The following is a 15,196-nucleotide window of genomic DNA, read 5'->3' on the forward strand; positions in this document are numbered from 1 at the left end:
GTGGCTTCCAGCTGTGCCCCGACTGCCACCGCAGCAGGCAGGAGGCTGATGGCCATGGTACGGGGACGGGGGGGGGGGACAGGGGGCTTGCAAAGGGGGTATCAGCCCCGCGGGGGCTTAGTGGGGACGAACTCTCCCTCTTTCTGATGCAGAGGGTCCGGTGCGGCCACCTGAGTGCATCCCCGGGCAAGACCACCACGTCGCGTCCCTCGTCCCCACGCAGTTCGTCCCCACCTGTGGTGAGTGTGTCATCCCCCCCCCCCCCCCGCCCCCAGGACCCCCCCCTGCCTGCTGCCCGGGGCTGACTCACCTGTCCCCATCTGTCCCCAGTCCTGACCCGGCTCTGGAAGCTGCTGCACGAGGTCCGGGCCAAGTTCAGCATCGAGTCGCACTGTCCCTGCAGGAAGGGGGCCGCGGAGCAGAGCTCGGCGGAGCCCCCGGGGAGCAGGCAGGTACAGGGGGGCTGCGGATGGGGGGAAAGAGGGTGTGCAGGTGCACCCCAACCCCTGCAAAAGGGTGCCCGGGGTGGGGGGTGGGGGGTGAGGGGTGGGTTGTGCACGATGCCGGGGAGAGGAACCAGCCCTGGGGACAGGGGACGTGGCTCCCCTCCGGATGCCCGCATGGACCGGGGTGTTTCAGGAGCCGCCGGGGGCTGTGCTGCCCACCCTCCCGCCCAGCAGCGATGGCCAAGCTGACACCCCCCGGCCCATCAAGAAAGGTAGGGCCGGCTGCAGCCCCCCCGCTGCGGGGACAGCCCTGCTCCGGGGAGGGGTGTCGGGGATGCTGCACCGCATCCCCTACGGGGTGCTGGCTGGGGGACGAGAGGCGGAGGAGGGCGTGGGCAGCCCTGACCCCTTTCTCCCCTGAGCAGAGAGCCCTGAGGGGGGGCCAGCATCGCCGGGGCAGCTGCCCCCCCGGGGGGCCGTGCAGACCGCCACCCTCTGCGACCTCCTCGCCTCCACCGCCGTCAAGCTGTGCCTGGGGCAGGACGGGGTGCGCATGGCCTTCGCCCCCGTCTCTCCAGCCTTGCCCAGCGTGAGTCCCGGGGCGGGCAGGACACCCCACCCGTGATGCCCCCCCACCCCGTGATGCCCCCCCACCCCCACCCCTCGGCAGGGCTCGGGGGGGCCGGGGTGGGCTGACGGGGCTCCCCTTTTCCATCCCCCCCCCCCCCCCCCAGGACAACCGCCTGACCAGCATCCTGGACAGCATCATCGCCCGGGTGGTGGAAAGGAAGATCCAGGAGAGGCAGGCGGGGGCCGAGCTGACCCCCCCCAGCCCCCCCGGTCTCCCCGCCTCCCACTGCATCCTGGCACCCAGCGGGCTGCTCTGGCTGCACAACCCCAGCCACGCCAGCAACTACAAGCTCTTCCAGGAGCACTGGCGGCAGGGCCAGGTGAGCCCCCCACACACCTCCCCGGGAATGCGTGGCAGACCCCCCCTCCCCCCCCCCCCCAGCCCCCCTCCCCTGGCCCTGCTGAGCCCCGGCTGCCCTGGCAGCCCGTCCTTGTTTCAGGGCTGCAGAAGAGGCTGGAGGGGCGGCTGTGGGGGCCGGAGTCCTTCCGCCTGGCCGGGGGGGAGCAGGCAGTGGAGGTGGTGAACCTGCGGGCGCCGGCGAGCCGTGTCAGGATGAGCAGCCAGGAGTTTTGGGACAGCTTCGCTGCCAGTGCGGGTAAGCGTGCAATGAGTTTGTGGGGTCCCAAGTGCCATTCCGGGGTGTAAGGGGGGGGGGGGGGGGGCGAGCCAGCCTGCGCATCCCTCCCTCCCCGGGAGGTGCCCGGCGGCACGACGCCAGCATCCCCGTGTGTGATGCCACGCTCCATCCTGCAGCATCCCCGGAGCTGGAGCAGGGCGGTGGGGACCTGCTGAAACTGGAGAGTGGCTTTGGGGACATGGAGCTGTGTCGGTAGGTGACAGCAGAGGCTTCACCGGGGTGGGTCCCCCCCCCTCCCCAGCAGCCCGGTGCCCCCTCCCCTTGCCGGCTGGGTGCCAGCCCCGGCAGCAGCGGGATGCATCCCGGTGTGGAATGCAGTGAGCAGGGCTGGGGGGGGGGCAGCGGGGCGGCTCTGCCAGCACCGGTACCCGGTGCCCCGGCCTCGAGCACCGCACCTGTGCCGCAGGGCCGCCAACCTGAGCGCCAGCCTGCCGCTGCCGGAGTACTGCGGGCCCGCCGGCCGCCTCAACCTGGCCGCCTACCTGCAGGGCCAGCGGGGCCAGCGCTGGCTGCGCCCGCGCGTCTGCGTGGCTTACGGTGAGTGCTGCCCGGTAGCACCGCGGTGCCCGGTGTTGGGGGGGGGGGGGAACGAGCTGGGCTCCCTTCACCCATGACGATGCTCGCCCTTCACCCACCGCCCTGCTCCCGCTTGCAGGCGTGCATCCCCAGGACCGGACCATTGGGACCAAAAACCTGACGGTGGAAGCAGCCGACTCCATCAGCGTCCTGGCGCACACTGCGGCGTGGCTGCCTGAGCGGCCGGCAGCATGGCAGGGTAGGGCGGGCGCATGCGGGGGTCCCCCCCACCCCAGCCCCCCCACCCCGGCCCCCCCTGAGCGCTCCTCTGCCCCCCAGACCTGCTCCTGCAAGCCGACGCTGACGGCGTGGATGCATCGCTGAAGGAGCGGCTCTGGGATGCCGGCAGCCGTCCCGGAGCCCTGTGGCACATCTTCCGCGCCGAGGATGCCGGCCGCATCCGAGACTTCTTGCAGAAGGTGGGTGCCATCACCCTCTGGTGCAGCTCCGGCCCCCGGCCCCCCCGGCCCCTGGCTCTGCTCACCCCTGGTCCCCCGCAGGCGTGCGAGGACCAAGGGCAGGAGGAGGCGGCTGCGGCGGAGCCCCCCGGCTGCTACCTGGACCTCTCGCTGCGGAGGCGGCTGCGCGAGGAGTGCGGGGTGAGCGGTTGGACCCTCCTCCAGTTCCTGGGGGACGCGGTGCTGGTCCCTGCCGGGGCTCCCCACCAGGTAGGCAGCTCGGCAACCCCCCCCCCCCCGGGGGCAGCTGTTTGGGGTGCAGCTGTGCCAAAGCCCCCTGGGGAAACTGAGGCACAGCCAAGCCCCGGCCCCTGACGTCGCCGTGCCGCGGGCAGGTGCAGAGCCTCACCGGCACGATCACTGTGGAGCAGCGGTTCCTCTCACCGGAGAACGCTGCCCGCCTGCGGGACCACAGCACCCACCCCCCCGGGGCCGCGCGCCAGCTCCACGCCCAGGTGGGTGGGTGGTAGTTTGGGGGCTGTGGAGGGATCCTGGTGCGGGGTGCGGGGTGCTGACCCCCTCTTTGCACCCTTGCAGCTGGACGGCATGATCTTCTCCGCTGTGCGGGAGGCCGTGGGCGTCCTGCGGGGCTGCAAGTGAGGTGGCCACGGCATGCCGGGAAGATGCTCGAACCAAGACGGCGCTGCTGGCCACGGCCACGGCCACGGCCACGGCCGAGATGCTGCGGGGAGCCGGGGCCGGCCACCTCTCGCTTGGTGCTTTGCTCTGCAATCGCCCAGGGAGGCTCGGGGCGGGAGCGGGGCAGCCGGGGAATAAAGTATCTGCAGCGTGCCGGGGCCACCGGCAGCACCAGCGCCCCGCCTCAGCGTCTCCCTCCCACGTGGCGTCGGCCCCTTCATCCCCATCCGCGGTCAGGGATGACCCGGTGGCCCGGGGATGGGGTGGCAGAGCTGGGGGGGGGGGGGGGTCTGGCAGCGTGCCCCGGTGGCACGGGGCACTCCCAGCCCTTGGCGGCTGGCCGAGGCCACTGGTGAGATGAGTTTGGCGCGGTCTCTGTGCCGGCAGCCTGACGGAGAACTAGAAAAACGTCTGGACGTGGCGGCTCATGGCTGCCCAGAGGTTGGGGGGTCCCAGGGTGCAGCTCCATCCTGCCCTGCCACGGGAAAGCAGCCGGCAGAGAGGCCTGCCGCACGGGCAGAAACAGCCCCGTCCGTGGAGCGCTGTGCTCCGAGCGCCGGGGCGCAGGGGAATCGCTCTGCTCTGCCCAGGACTGTTGCCTGGAGCCGCCCTGCACCCCCCTAACGATAACGGGGTGGTGGTGGGGGGAAACTGGGCTGGCCCCCGCGCGCGGTGCCCCACGGGCAGCGCACGGGGCCTCGGCCCCTGCATGCTGCACCCTGCGCCGGCCGCACTGTGCGATATGCACCCTGCACTGCCCCATGCGCCGCCGTAATTAGCGCCGTGCAGCTGGCACCGTGCAATTAGCGCCGTGCAATTAGCGCTGTGCAACTGGCACCATGCAATGGGCACTGTGCAATTAGCGCCGTGCAACTGGCACCGTGCAATTAGCGCCGTGCAATTAGCGCTGTGCAGCTGGCACCGTGCAACGGGCACTGTGCAATTAGCGCCGTGCAACTGGCACCGTGCAATGGGCACTGTGCAATTAGCACCCTGCAACTGGCACGGTGCAATTAGCGCCGTGCAGCTGGCACTGCGCAATGGGTGCTGTGCAATTAGCGCTGTGCAACTGGCACCGTGCAATTAGTGCCATGCAATTAGCGCCGTGCAACTGGCACCGTGCAATTGGCACTGTGCAACTGGCGCCGTGCAGCTAGCACCATGCAATGGGCGCTGTGCAATTAGCGCCCTGCAACTGGCACCGTGCAATTAGCGCCGCGCAATCAGCGCCGCCCGTGCGATGCGCACCACGCGCTCTGCGCCACGAACTTTTCCACCACCCCCCCCTGCCGGCCCCTTTAAGGCCAAGCCCCGCCCCGCAGCCGTGCGGCGAAGTGGCGGCAGGGCTAACCAATGGAAAACGAGCTGGCCTCGCGGGGCGGCCAATGGGCGGCGAGCGAGGTGGGCGGGGGCCGCGCGGCGGAGCCCCGGGACGCGGTGAGTGCCCTGGCGCATGCGCGCGGGGAGGGGGGGGGCTGCGGGCGCCCTGCGCCCCCTTCCCTGCACCCCTTCCCTGCCCTCCTGCGCTCCCCGAGCCCCCCCGTTGACCCTGCAGCCCCCCAAACCCTTCCCCTATTGCACCCCGCACCCCAAACCCTTCCCCATTGCACCCTGCAGCCCCCCAAACCCTTCCCCTATTGCACCCCGCACCCCAAACCCTTCCCCATTGCACCCTGCAGCCCCCCAAACCCTTCCCCTATTGCACCCCGCACCCCAAGCCCTTCCCCATTGCACCCTGCAGCCCCCCAAACCCTTCCCCTATTGCACCCCGCAAACCCTCGCCCTAGTGCACCTCCCCTGCAAGCCGGCAAGCCCTCCTCTGCTGCTGCGCCTCGCAGTGCACCCTGCAGTCCCGCAGACCCTTCTCCCGCTGCACCCCGCAGCCCAGCACCCCCCTCCCCGCACCCCGCAGCCCAGCAGCCCCCCTCGCACCCTGCAGCCCAGCTCGCCCTTCCCCTATTGCACCCTGCAGCCGAGCTCGCCCCCCTGCGCCCCGCAGCCCCCCACGCCTTTCCCCCTATGCACCCCGTACTCCGACCAGCCCTTCCCCTATAGCGCCCTGCAGTCCAGCACGCCCTGGCCCCCGCAGCCTGCCGATTCCCGCCCTTGGTCCAGCCCTCCGTGCACCCCGCAGCCCAGCGAGCCCTTCTCCTACCCCACCCCGGGCATCCCCCAGTCCAGCAGGCCCTTCTCCCCCAGCATCCCCCAGTCTAGCTGCCCCTTCCCCCCCAGCGTTCCCCAGTCCAGCAAACCCTTCCCCCCCTACCTCCTCCAGTCTAGCAAACCCTTCACTTATTTCAGCTTCCCGTGCATCCTGCAGTCGAGCCAGCCCTTCCTCTACCGCAGCCCTCCCCACATCCCCAAATCCAGCGAGCTCTTTCCCTACAGCCCCCTGTACACCCTGCAGTCGAGCCAGCCCTTCCCCTACTGTGCCCCCCCATGCCTCCCCCAGTCCAGCAAGCCTTTCCACTACCGCAGCCCCCCCCGCCTCCCCAAGCCTAGCGAGCCCTTCCCTTACTATTTCCCTTCCTACACGCTGCAGTCGAGCCAGCCCTTCCCCTCCTGCGCCCCCCTGGGCGTCCCCCAGTCGAGCAGACCCTTTCCCTACTGCACCCCTCCCTGCATCGCGAAGGCCACCGAGCTCTTCCCTTGCTACGTGCCCCCCCAGCCCAGCAGACCCTTCCCCTGTTACACACCCCTCCACGTCCCCCAGTCCAGCAAGCCCTTCCCCTCCAGCACCCCGCAGCTGCTGGGCGACCCCTTCCTGCATTGCACCTCCCTGTGCACCCCGCAATCGCCGGACCCCCTCCCTCACCGCCCCCTCCAGCCCAGCCAGCGCCGGGGCTCCCTGTCCCCCCGCCTGCACGTCTGGGGGGTGCCCTCCCCACCCCAAAACCCCGCTACCCCCTGAGTGGGTGCCTGAGGGCTCTGCTCCCCCCCTCCCCATCCAGCCTGCAGGGCCCCCGCTCCCATGGGGGAGGCTCCGGCGTCAGAGCTGGATGCGGTGCTGGGTGGCGGCGGCTGGGACGTGGGGGCGAGCTTCGAGGGTCCCCCACCACCCACCGGCCCCATCCGCCTGGGGAGGAACGCCTGCTACGTTGTCCTGGCCGTGCTCTTCAACGAGGAGGTGAGGCAGCCCCCGCGGGGACCCCCACCCCGGTGGCGCCCGGTGCCCACCCCGACCCCTCTCCGTCCCCGCAGGATGGGGTGCTGCTGGTGCAGGAGGCCAAGCCTGAGTGCCGCGGGAAGTGGTACCTGCCGGCTGGGAGGATGGAGCCCGGCGAGAGCGTCGTGGCTGCCATGCGGAGGGAGGTGAAGGAGGAGACGGGGCTGGAGTGTGAACCCCTCACCTTGCTGGCGCTGGAGGAGAGGGGGCCGGCGTGGATCCGCTTCGCGTTCCTTGCACGCCCCACCGGTGCGTTCCTGTGCCGTTTGGGGCTCTGAAGGGGTGTGGGAAGGACGCAGCTCATCTGGCGCATCCCCTGCCAGCGCCGTGCTGGGGCATCGGTGTCCCCTGCCAGCCCCACAATCGGCATTGGCATCCCCAGCCAGCCCCGTGCTGGGGCATCGGTGTCCCCTGCCAGCCCCACGATGGGCATTGGCGTCCCCAGCCAGCCCCGTGCCGGGGCATCGGTGTCCCCTGCCAGCCCCACGATGGGCATTGGCGTCCCCAGCCAGCCCCGTGCCGGGGCATCAGTGTCCCCTGCCAGCCCCACGATGGGCATTGGCGTCCCCAGCCAGCCCCGTGCCGGGGCATCGGTGTCCCCTGCCAGCCCCACGATGGGCATTGGCGTCCCCAGCCAGCCCCGTGCCGGGGCATCGGTGTCCCCTGCCAGCCCCACGATGGGCATTGGCGTCCCCAGCCAGCCCCGTGCCCGGGCATCAGTGTCCCCTGCCACCTTTGTGCCAGGGCATCGGCATCCCCTGCCAGCCCAATAATGGGCATCAGCATCCCCTGCCAGCCCAGTGCCAGGGCATCGCTGTCCCCTGCCAGCACCATCACCAGCGCTGGCATCCCCCCACAGACCCCGTGCTGGGGTATTGGTGTCCCCTATCAGCCCCGTGATGGGGTCTCGGTGCCCCCACCAGCCCCGTAACCGGGCACTGGCACCCCCTGCCAACCCAGTGCCGGGGTCCTGCTGTCCCCCGCCACCCCTGTGCCAGGGCATCGTCGTCGTTCCCCCCACCCCTGTGCCACAGCATCGCTGTCTCTCTGCCCACAGGCGGGACCCTGAAGACCCTGGAGGAGGCTGACGCCGAGTCCCTGCAAGCGGCGTGGTGGGCCAGGGACCCCTCCGAGCTGCCGCTGCGAGCCCCAGACATCCTGCCCTTGCTGGACCTCGCCGCTCGCTACCGCCTCAGCCCCCCGCACCCCCCCACGCTGCCACAGGAGCTGCCCTGCGCCCTGCTCTGCTTGCGGCTCCTGGTGGCCTTCGCCAACAATGCCGGGGACCTTTGGGTGTTGCTGGGCACGGCCGGGACCCCCCACCTGCCCGTGGTGGCCTGCGGCACGTCCCCGGCTGAGCTCCGCGGGGGTCTCCGCCTGCCTGTGCTGCAGCTGCTGCTGGACTGCCTGCCGTCCGACCCCCACCCGGGACCCCTGGGGCTGCTGGGGCTGCAGCACCGGGCTGGGGGTCCCGGGGGGGCTGACGGCGTTTGTTTCAACATGCTGCTGAGCATCCCGCCCGGCAGCCCCGGGGCTACCCCCCCCGAGCCCCGCAGCCCCGCTTTCTGCTGGTGGCACGTGGAGGAGGAGAGCCTGAGGGGCAGGATCCTGCAGCGGCTCTGTGCTGCGGCCACGGTGCCTGTCCGCAGCTAGTGCCCGGTAAGCCCCGGCAGCATGGCTCTGGGCACGGGGGGGGTGTCCAGCTGGGACATGTGGCCGGGGGGGGGGGGGGGGTCCTGCTTGCAGTGCCAAAGGCGAGAGCCCTGGGATGTGCTGCCTGTGGCCAGGGGGGCGTTTTGGTGCAGGGCATGGCCCCATGTCCTGGCTTGGGGGGGCTGAGAGCCAGCCAGAGCAGAAATAAACCCGGCTGCTGCTTCTTGCATCCACCCGGCTGCGGTTGAAAGGGGGGAACTGGGGGGGGGGGGGGGGGGGGGGAGCGGGGAGCCCGGTTTTGAGGGATGCTTGGGAAGGGGGGCCAGGCGCAGTATACATGGCAGGGGCACAGCGTGTGGTGCTGAGCTCACGGCTTTATTGTAGCAGAGTCCCATCACCCAGGGGACACGGTGCCCGGCTGTGCAGGGTTCAGGGTGCGCTGTCCCTGCCAGGCAGGAGCCACGAACACACACACACACACACGCACACACACGCACCCCCCCCCCCCCCCCCCCCCGGTGCCCCAGAGCCGGGGGAGATGATTGAGTTATCGCAGCCGAGGGGGTGGCATTGCCCCACGCGGGCAGAGGGCAGCGCCGTGCCCGCGCATCCCATTATTGCCAAAAAAAAGATCCTGCTTGGGGTTGGTGAGGGCTCGGGGCAGCTCCAACACCGGGGCGGGGGGAACAGGAACCCACCACCCAGGAGGAAACGCAGCACGGTTCGCTTTGCACCCAGAGGGGCTGCATCCTGCACTGGCGAGGTGGCATCACCTCCGGGTTGGCCAAGGCAGTGGTGAAGGACTCTGCGCCTCCTCTTCCTCCTCGCCGGGCGCTGCGAGGCTGGTGTCCTTCCCGGGGTGCCACCGCCATGCCCGGCTTTTGGGGACGTGCCGGTCTGAGCAGGGCCACTGGAAGCTACTGGCACATGGGTTGGGCCATCCCCGGTGGCCACCGCAGCCCGGCTGAAGAGGGGGTGCTCGGCAGGGGACCGGGGAGCTGCAGCTCAGGGGGGCCCCTCCGGCGGTCCCTTGACCAGGGCGATGGCAGCCAGCTCCTTGCAGAACTCCTCCAGCACCACCACCCCCTTGAAGAGCATTGCGTGGTCCATCCTGTGGGGAAACGAGCAATGGGGGCTCCGTGGGGTACACCCCCCTCAAAGGGCATGCATTGCCCCCATCCTCTGCCCCCCCCCCCCCAGCACTTACTGCTCTCCGGGCACCAGTCCCATGAGCTGCCGGCGCACCAGGAGCAGCTTGGCCCTGAAATGGGGCACACGCTGGAGCCGCTGCATCAGGTCCCCAATCACCTGCATGGGGGGAATAGTCAGGCCCCGTTTCGAGGGGGTGTCCCTGTCCCCATCCCCCCCCCCGCCCCCAGCAGGTGACATTACCCTGACGAGGACGGAGAAGAGCGAGCGGCAGCCGGGTGCCAGGTTGAGGTAGGGGTCCAGCAGGTACTCGTGGAGGTGGGGATGGGGGAAGGCGGCCAGGCGGGACAGCACCGAGGTCACCTGCAGGTTCAGGCTGTAGGGCTGGGGCGGGGGGAATGCTCAACGGGAGCTGGCACGGCCAGTCCCCGTCCCCCCCCCGGCATCCCCCGGCAGGGACTCGGCTGGGGGGGTGTTTGAATAGAGGATGCACTGCCTTCCCATGGCTATTGCCAGCCCTGCGCCCCTGGGGACCCACAGCAGAGGGTGGCAGCCCTCCTTTCCAGGGTCCGGGACCCCCATAGTGGAGGTAAAGTGGCCAAGAGCATCGGTGGCGTTCGCAGCCACTGAGCTCCCATTGGTGGGGACAGGCGGAGACCCCTTTGGGGGGAAAAGTCCCCCCCGGCCATGCAAAGGGGGGGCAGCGGGCAGTAGGGACCCAGGTACATCCCTGGCATCTCGACTGGCCGTCCCCGTACCTGGTCCAGGATCCGAGTCATCCGGTCAAACAGCACCTTGAGGAAGTGGCCCTCGTAAAATGTCGCTTCGGGGTGGCAGGCGTCGAGGGGCTGGGGGGCCGGGGGCCACCCACACGGGGCCGCGCTGGCACGGCACGCCTGGACCTGGCCGGGGGGGAGGGGGGGGGGTGATGGTGGGCGAGAGCCAGAGCAGGGGCCGGCACTGCCGGGGATGGGGACCACCCCCCCAGCCACTCACCAAGCCCAGGGCATCGTGCACGTAGGTGTCGTAGCCACCTTCCTCCATGCACGAGGAGGTCTTCGCCTCCTCCGGGACCAGGCAGAGGAAGCTGGAAGAGAGGGGAGAGGGATGGGGAGGGGGATACAGCCCCCCCCCCCCCCCATGCTGGAGCAGCCCCTGCAAATCCCTACCTGCTGACCACCTCGCTCACTTGCCCCTTCCCCGACGGGGCCGATCCTGGGGGAGGCTTTTTTGCCATCCCAAAGCCAGCATCCGGGAATCCGTCGGTGAAATAGGGATCCTCCTCCAGGTCCCTGCGGGGCCGGTGCAGGGGCATTAGCCAGGTGGGTGCCAGGGGGCTGACCCCCTCGCCCTGCCCCGGCCCCCCCCCGTCCCGCTCACAGTCCGTCCTCATCGGGGTCCGGCTCGGGGAGTCCGCGCTCGTCGGGCATGGCGGGGCCGCGCTGCAGGTAGCCCCTCGCCTCCAGGTTCCTCAGCGCCAGGCTGTGTGCCACGTGCTCGTGGGGTTTCCGCAGGAGCTCCTCGAAGAGCCGCAGGCTGGCCAGGCTGATCTGCAGCACGGTGAGCGGGGTGAGACCAGCGGCACTGCCCCCCACCCCCACCCCGGCATCACCCGTGTCCTGTCCCCCGGGATGGGGCTCACCTCGTCGGAGAGGTGGTTGCAGCGGTCGATGAGCTGGGTGCGCAGAGGGTGGGGGGCATCCCCCGGGATCTCGGGGTGCCGGTCTGGCCCCAGCAGGAAGAGCACGAGGCGGTGGAGCAGGGGAGGCGCGCGGATCTGCCGCACCGTGCCCGTCAGCATGGCCGTGGCACCGAGGATGGTGAGCTCGGACCTGCCGGGGGGCAGGGTAGGATGCTACGAGGGGTGTCCTGAGACAGCACCACAGCATCTCACAGCGGGGAAAAAGGAGGTGCGGGCAAGGGCAACCCTGCGGTCCCGACCCCAAGGGGGTCCTTGACAGAGAAACTCTCCCCTGGCTGCTGTCTTGGGCCTCAGACACTCACATCTCCAGGAGCTGTGGCTGCAGGATGCCCTGGAAAAACTTTTCCTCCACGGCCTCGGTGATGGCATCTGCCACGACCTGTGGGTGATGGCAGAGGCTGAGCCACAGCACGGGCAGGGGGCTGCCATGCTCTGCAGGGCTGGACGGTCGCTCCTTACCGGGTGGGCGCCCGTCACCAGCTCATCGAGGTAGTCCAGCCAGCCGAAGAAGGCAGCCAGGCTCTCCTTCCCTGGGAAAACCCCGTCGCCGGCAGCATCACCCTGCGACCTGAATGGGGTAGAGGACGTGGGGCTGCGGCAAAGCCTCGGCGGCAGCTGGGGACCACCCTGCCCGGCGCCCGCCTTACCTCCAGCTGGCCCTCTCCAGGGCGAGGACGTCGGCAGGGTCGGTGCAGGCGGGGACGGCGCTGTAGAGGTCACAGAGATGCTCCGTCAGCAGCTGGCACAGGGCGCTGCTCCGCACCAGGCAGGCAGCAGCCGCCTCCTGGGCGAGCCCGACGAGCAAGAGCAGGTTTTCCCCAGCCTTCAGCGCGACCCTGCTCTTCTGCGAGGAGGAGGAGAGAGGCGGCGTCACACGACCGGCGGCACCCGCCATCCCCTCCTTGCCAGCCCTTTCCCCCTACCTTGCTCTTGCAGAGCCCCACCAAGGACGTGATGAGGTTGCTGTCCCTCCGTGGCGGGGAAGGCTCGGCTGAGGGGGAGCCGGCAGTGGTGCTGGTGCCCGGGGGATGCTCCGTACCCTCTTCCACGGGGCTGGCCGGCAGCTCCTGGGCTCTCTTCCCATTCAGGATGCTCTTGCCCTGGAGAGGAAGAGGAGCGGCGAAGCATCTCAGCCACCATCTCCCTCCCACTCACCCCGAGGAGCTTTGCAGTGGGGAAGGAGCTGCAAAGCACGTGAAAAAGCCCAATTAAACGAGCCAAACCCCACAGATGACCCACCAGCACAGGGATGCCTGGGGGCTGCTCACCTCCAGGATGTATGCCAGCAGGGTGGGATCCTGCTTGATCTTCGTGCAGAGGACGGCTGCGAACTGCACCTCCTCCTTCTCCGTGCCGGAGCCCAGGCGGTCGCCGCTGAGCTGGAGCAGCTTCTGGCAGGGCAGGGAGAGGGGATGCTGGGCCGCTGGCCGCTTTCCCGCCCTGCCCGGGTGCAGCAGTGCCGCCCCATTACTGCGGGCATCGGTTCCCAGCAGCGTTTGGCAGGGATGCTGCCAGTCCCAGCACGCGGCATTGCCGGCGGCACTGCCAGCCGGGGTCTCCCACCAGCTCCCGACAAGCCCCCAGGCACGGGGCTCACCTGCACCGGCCTGTGCACGTTGAGGTAGTGGAGGAGCGGGTGCTGCACCTGCCCCAGCACCCGGCTGAAGAAGAGGAGGACCTGCTGCCTCATCCCGGGGGGGTACTGGGAGGGAGACGGGGAGAGGCATCAGCGAGAGCCCAGTTACCTGTTTGTGTACCTGATTACCCTGTAATTGCCCCAAGTCGCCTGCCGGCTCACCCAGCAGTCAGTGTGGGTGGCTTGCAAGAACACTCTCAGCAGAGATCCCGGTTTTGCTCCCCCAGAACGATGCAAAGGGGCCCATGGACCCCCCAGGACCTCCCGCCTGCCCCGGGCTCCTCTCCCTTTAGCAATTAGAGACTGAACTCAGTTCTCTGAATTGAGCTCTCTTGTAGAGAAAAAAACAGGGGGATTATTTCCCCTTTCCCACGGCTACAATGCTAGCAATGGGGAGTTAAAGCCCGGCACCCCAAAAACCAAATCCTCATGGCCACGGAAGGGCCAGCGCGCGTTTCTGAAGCCCACACTCCGCTAGCATTTCCTTGCGTTTGAATAAAAGGCTATTTATAGGGACCCTCATTATTCTTAGCAACAAAGGAACAGCAGAGCCGTTATATTCGGGCAATATTTACTTTGAGAGGGTGCTGTCTAAAAACACCTTGTCCTGCGAACCCAAGCGGCACTGTGCCAGTTGTGCAAACAGGCTGCTGGTGTGAGAAACATCCTTCCTGTGCACGCAGGGGTGTGATGGGATGCAAGAGCCATTCGGAGGAGCAGCAGAAAGGATCCCAGTGGGGATCTTACACCGAGCGATCCAGCCCCCCAAAAAAAGCCAAGCACCCTGACCAGCCCACACTCCACAAACTCCCCTTGCCCAGCTAGAAGAGCTTCAAAATTAAAATTACTGAGCAGCACCGTGCAAAGCAGTCTGCGGATGCTGCAGCGCGGGGGGGCTCAGCCCCCCCAAAGCGGCTTTCCCGGTGCCTGTACACCCACCTCCGCCTTGCCCAGCGTGCCGAGGGTCTCCAGGACCTTGTGCTGCAGCAGGTACTCGAGGCATGGTCCGGCCTCCCCCGCCGGCTGCTGCTTCTCCTCGTACACCAGGATGTCCAGCATCTGCTTGAGGCGCCAGGGGATGTCCGTCTGTCTGGCAGGGATGCTCTCGTCTGCGGACACAAGAATTGGGGGCTGTGGCATGTTCCCCCAAGGCACCGGCAGCGTGCCGCCAGGCTCGGCAAGGGGAGCAATGCATGGTGGGGTGCTCAGGTGCAAATGTGGGGTGCTCGCCAGCAGCACCCCGAGCTGCGCTGGCCCAGAATCCCCCTCCGCTGCCGTTAGCGGGGACGACGCTAGATGGCAATGTGATGATGGAGTCCCAGCAGCACTCGAGGCTGCTCCTTCCGCTCATGGCCTAGCAGGCTGCCGGCTGTCCCCGCCGGGGCCAGAGCCACAGTCGGAGCTGCCGGCTGTCCCGGGGGGCTGCGGGGTGCTGCCTGGCACTGCCAGCCCTGGAGACCCTCCGGCACGGCCCAGGAGGGGAAGGGGCGGCAGGGGCCAAGCGGGAAGGACCGAGATCTTGCCGGGGAAAGGGCAGAAGCTCTCCAGGCCCTGCTTTTAGTGCACCCGGAGAGGGACGTGCCCCAGCCTGCAATCGCTCCCAGGAGAATCCGCACCCACCCAAACCCCGCGTGCTGACCCCACTGGTGTGCAGGGGGGTCGGGGCTGGGCAGGGCCAAGCACTCGGCTGGATAAGTCCTCCTGGGGTACGGGAATGGGTGTCCCATGCCAAAGCCCCGCATGCCATGTCAGCCGCAGTGCACTAGGGTCAGCACAGTGCCCTGCTACCGCATGGGGTCCTGTTCCAGCGCATGGGGACCCCCTCCCTGGGCACAGGGACCTTATTCCCAGGCCACGGGACCCTATCTTAGGGTACAGGGACCCCTTCCCAGGACACGGGGACCCTGTTCCCACACCACGGGGACCTTATTCCCATGCTGCAGGGAGCCCATCCTAGGGCACAGGGAGCCCATCCTAGGGCACAGGGACCCTCTCCCCGCACCCCACTCACCCGTGGCCTCCAGGTAGTAGCCAGTGATGCCCTTCCAGTGCTCGGTGAAGGCTTCCAGCAGGTCCACGCTGGGCTCCCGCTGTGCACACCGGAGCCGGGGTCAGGGGCGCACGGAAGCCCCCCCGGTCCCGGTCCCGGTCCCGGTCCCGGTCCCGGCGTATGTGTCCCCCCCCCGGCCCCGCTCACCGTCTCCACCGCCTGCTGCAGCAGCGCGCCCAGGCGGCTCAGCATGGCTGCGCCCGCCCGGCACCGACCCCGGCCCCGGCCCCGCTCCCGGCCACGGCCACGGCCACTGCCCCGCTCCCGGCCCCGCCGCGCTCCGCTGCGGCCCCGCTGCGGTGGCTCCGCCCGGCGCCGGGCGGGGAGGGCGGCCCGGCCGCGGTACCTCCCCCGGCGGCTCCGCTCCGGCTCCGGGCTCCGGCTGGGTTTGGGGTGCAGGGGGCTTGGGGGGGGGGGGGGGGGGGCGGCGGGATGGGGGGCGGAGGGACTGCG

At 69.3% G+C, this 15,196-nt stretch overlaps 3 protein-coding genes across 4 annotated transcripts in view; 2 read left to right on the forward strand and 1 right to left on the reverse strand.

Moving 5' to 3' along the window:
- Positions 1-3,420, forward strand: part of HR (HR lysine demethylase and nuclear receptor corepressor) — a gene marked incomplete in the record, with an annotated part of 10,199 nt that extends 6,779 nt beyond the window's left edge. Inside the window, 14 exon segments of the mRNA XM_076358836.1 lie at positions 1-57; positions 153-239; positions 331-452; positions 640-718; positions 872-1,035; positions 1,181-1,396; positions 1,501-1,672; positions 1,831-1,906; positions 2,121-2,251; positions 2,370-2,489; positions 2,570-2,709; positions 2,791-2,958; positions 3,084-3,203; positions 3,286-3,420. Coding sequence (XP_076214951.1) covers positions 1-57; positions 153-239; positions 331-452; positions 640-718; positions 872-1,035; positions 1,181-1,396; positions 1,501-1,672; positions 1,831-1,906; positions 2,121-2,251; positions 2,370-2,489; positions 2,570-2,709; positions 2,791-2,958; positions 3,084-3,203; positions 3,286-3,348 — 1,715 coding nt within the window.
- Positions 3,421-4,792: 1,372 nt separating this feature from the next.
- On the forward strand, positions 4,793-8,230 carry NUDT18 (nudix hydrolase 18). Its single transcript, XM_076358831.1, has 4 exons — positions 4,793-4,824; positions 6,339-6,514; positions 6,589-6,802; positions 7,611-8,230. Exons 2-4 carry the CDS (start codon positions 6,359-6,361, stop codon positions 8,204-8,206), a joined length of 966 nt encoding a protein of 321 aa, XP_076214946.1. The 5' UTR covers positions 4,793-4,824; positions 6,339-6,358; the 3' UTR covers positions 8,207-8,230.
- Positions 8,231-8,702: 472 nt separating this feature from the next.
- Positions 8,703-14,951, reverse strand: FHIP2B (FHF complex subunit HOOK interacting protein 2B). Of its 2 annotated transcripts, none has more exons than XM_076358984.1 (17): positions 14,891-14,951; positions 14,705-14,783; positions 13,633-13,802; positions 12,655-12,759; positions 12,326-12,448; positions 11,981-12,157; positions 11,705-11,901; positions 11,517-11,625; positions 11,360-11,436; positions 10,998-11,187; positions 10,736-10,905; positions 10,525-10,647; positions 10,352-10,442; positions 10,114-10,257; positions 9,599-9,718; positions 9,414-9,514; positions 8,703-9,317 (listed from the first exon to the last, which is right to left on the reverse strand). In XM_076358984.1, the coding sequence occupies exons 1-17, from the start codon at positions 14,933-14,935 to the stop codon at positions 9,212-9,214; spliced, it is 2,127 nt and encodes a 708-aa protein (XP_076215099.1). In that variant the 5' UTR covers positions 14,936-14,951; the 3' UTR covers positions 8,703-9,211. The 2 variants fall into 2 exon arrangements, with proteins under 2 accessions (XP_076215099.1, XP_076215098.1); XM_076358983.1 differs by having other exon boundaries at positions 9,599-9,739.
- Between the last annotated feature and the right edge of the window lie 245 nt (positions 14,952-15,196).

Source organism: Aptenodytes patagonicus, chromosome 24 (assembly GCF_965638725.1).
Source record: "Aptenodytes patagonicus chromosome 24, bAptPat1.pri.cur, whole genome shotgun sequence".
Classification (NCBI taxonomy): domain Eukaryota; kingdom Metazoa; phylum Chordata; class Aves; order Sphenisciformes; family Spheniscidae; genus Aptenodytes; species Aptenodytes patagonicus.

Coding starts and splice junctions, on each gene's coding strand:
- NUDT18 (XM_076358831.1), top strand. CDS start 6,359: ATGGGGGAGGCTCCGGCGTCAGAGCTGGATGCGGTGCTGGGTGGCGGC. Junction 6,515..6,588: donor CCGTGCTCTTCAACGAGGAG/GTGAGGCAGCCC, acceptor CCGTCCCCGCAG/GATGGGGTGCTGCTGGTGCA. Junction 6,803..7,610: donor GTTCCTTGCACGCCCCACCG/GTGCGTTCCTGT, acceptor CTCTGCCCACAG/GCGGGACCCTGAAGACCCTG.
- FHIP2B (XM_076358983.1), bottom strand. CDS start 14,935: ATGCTGAGCCGCCTGGGCGCGCTGCTGCAGCAGGCGGTGGAGACG. Junction 14,784..14,890: donor TGCAGCAGGCGGTGGAGACG/GTGAGCGGGGCC, acceptor CGGTGTGCACAG/CGGGAGCCCAGCGTGGACCT. Junction 9,515..9,598: donor TCTTCTCCGTCCTCGTCAGG/GTAATGTCACCT, acceptor CCCCCCATGCAG/GTGATTGGGGACCTGATGCA.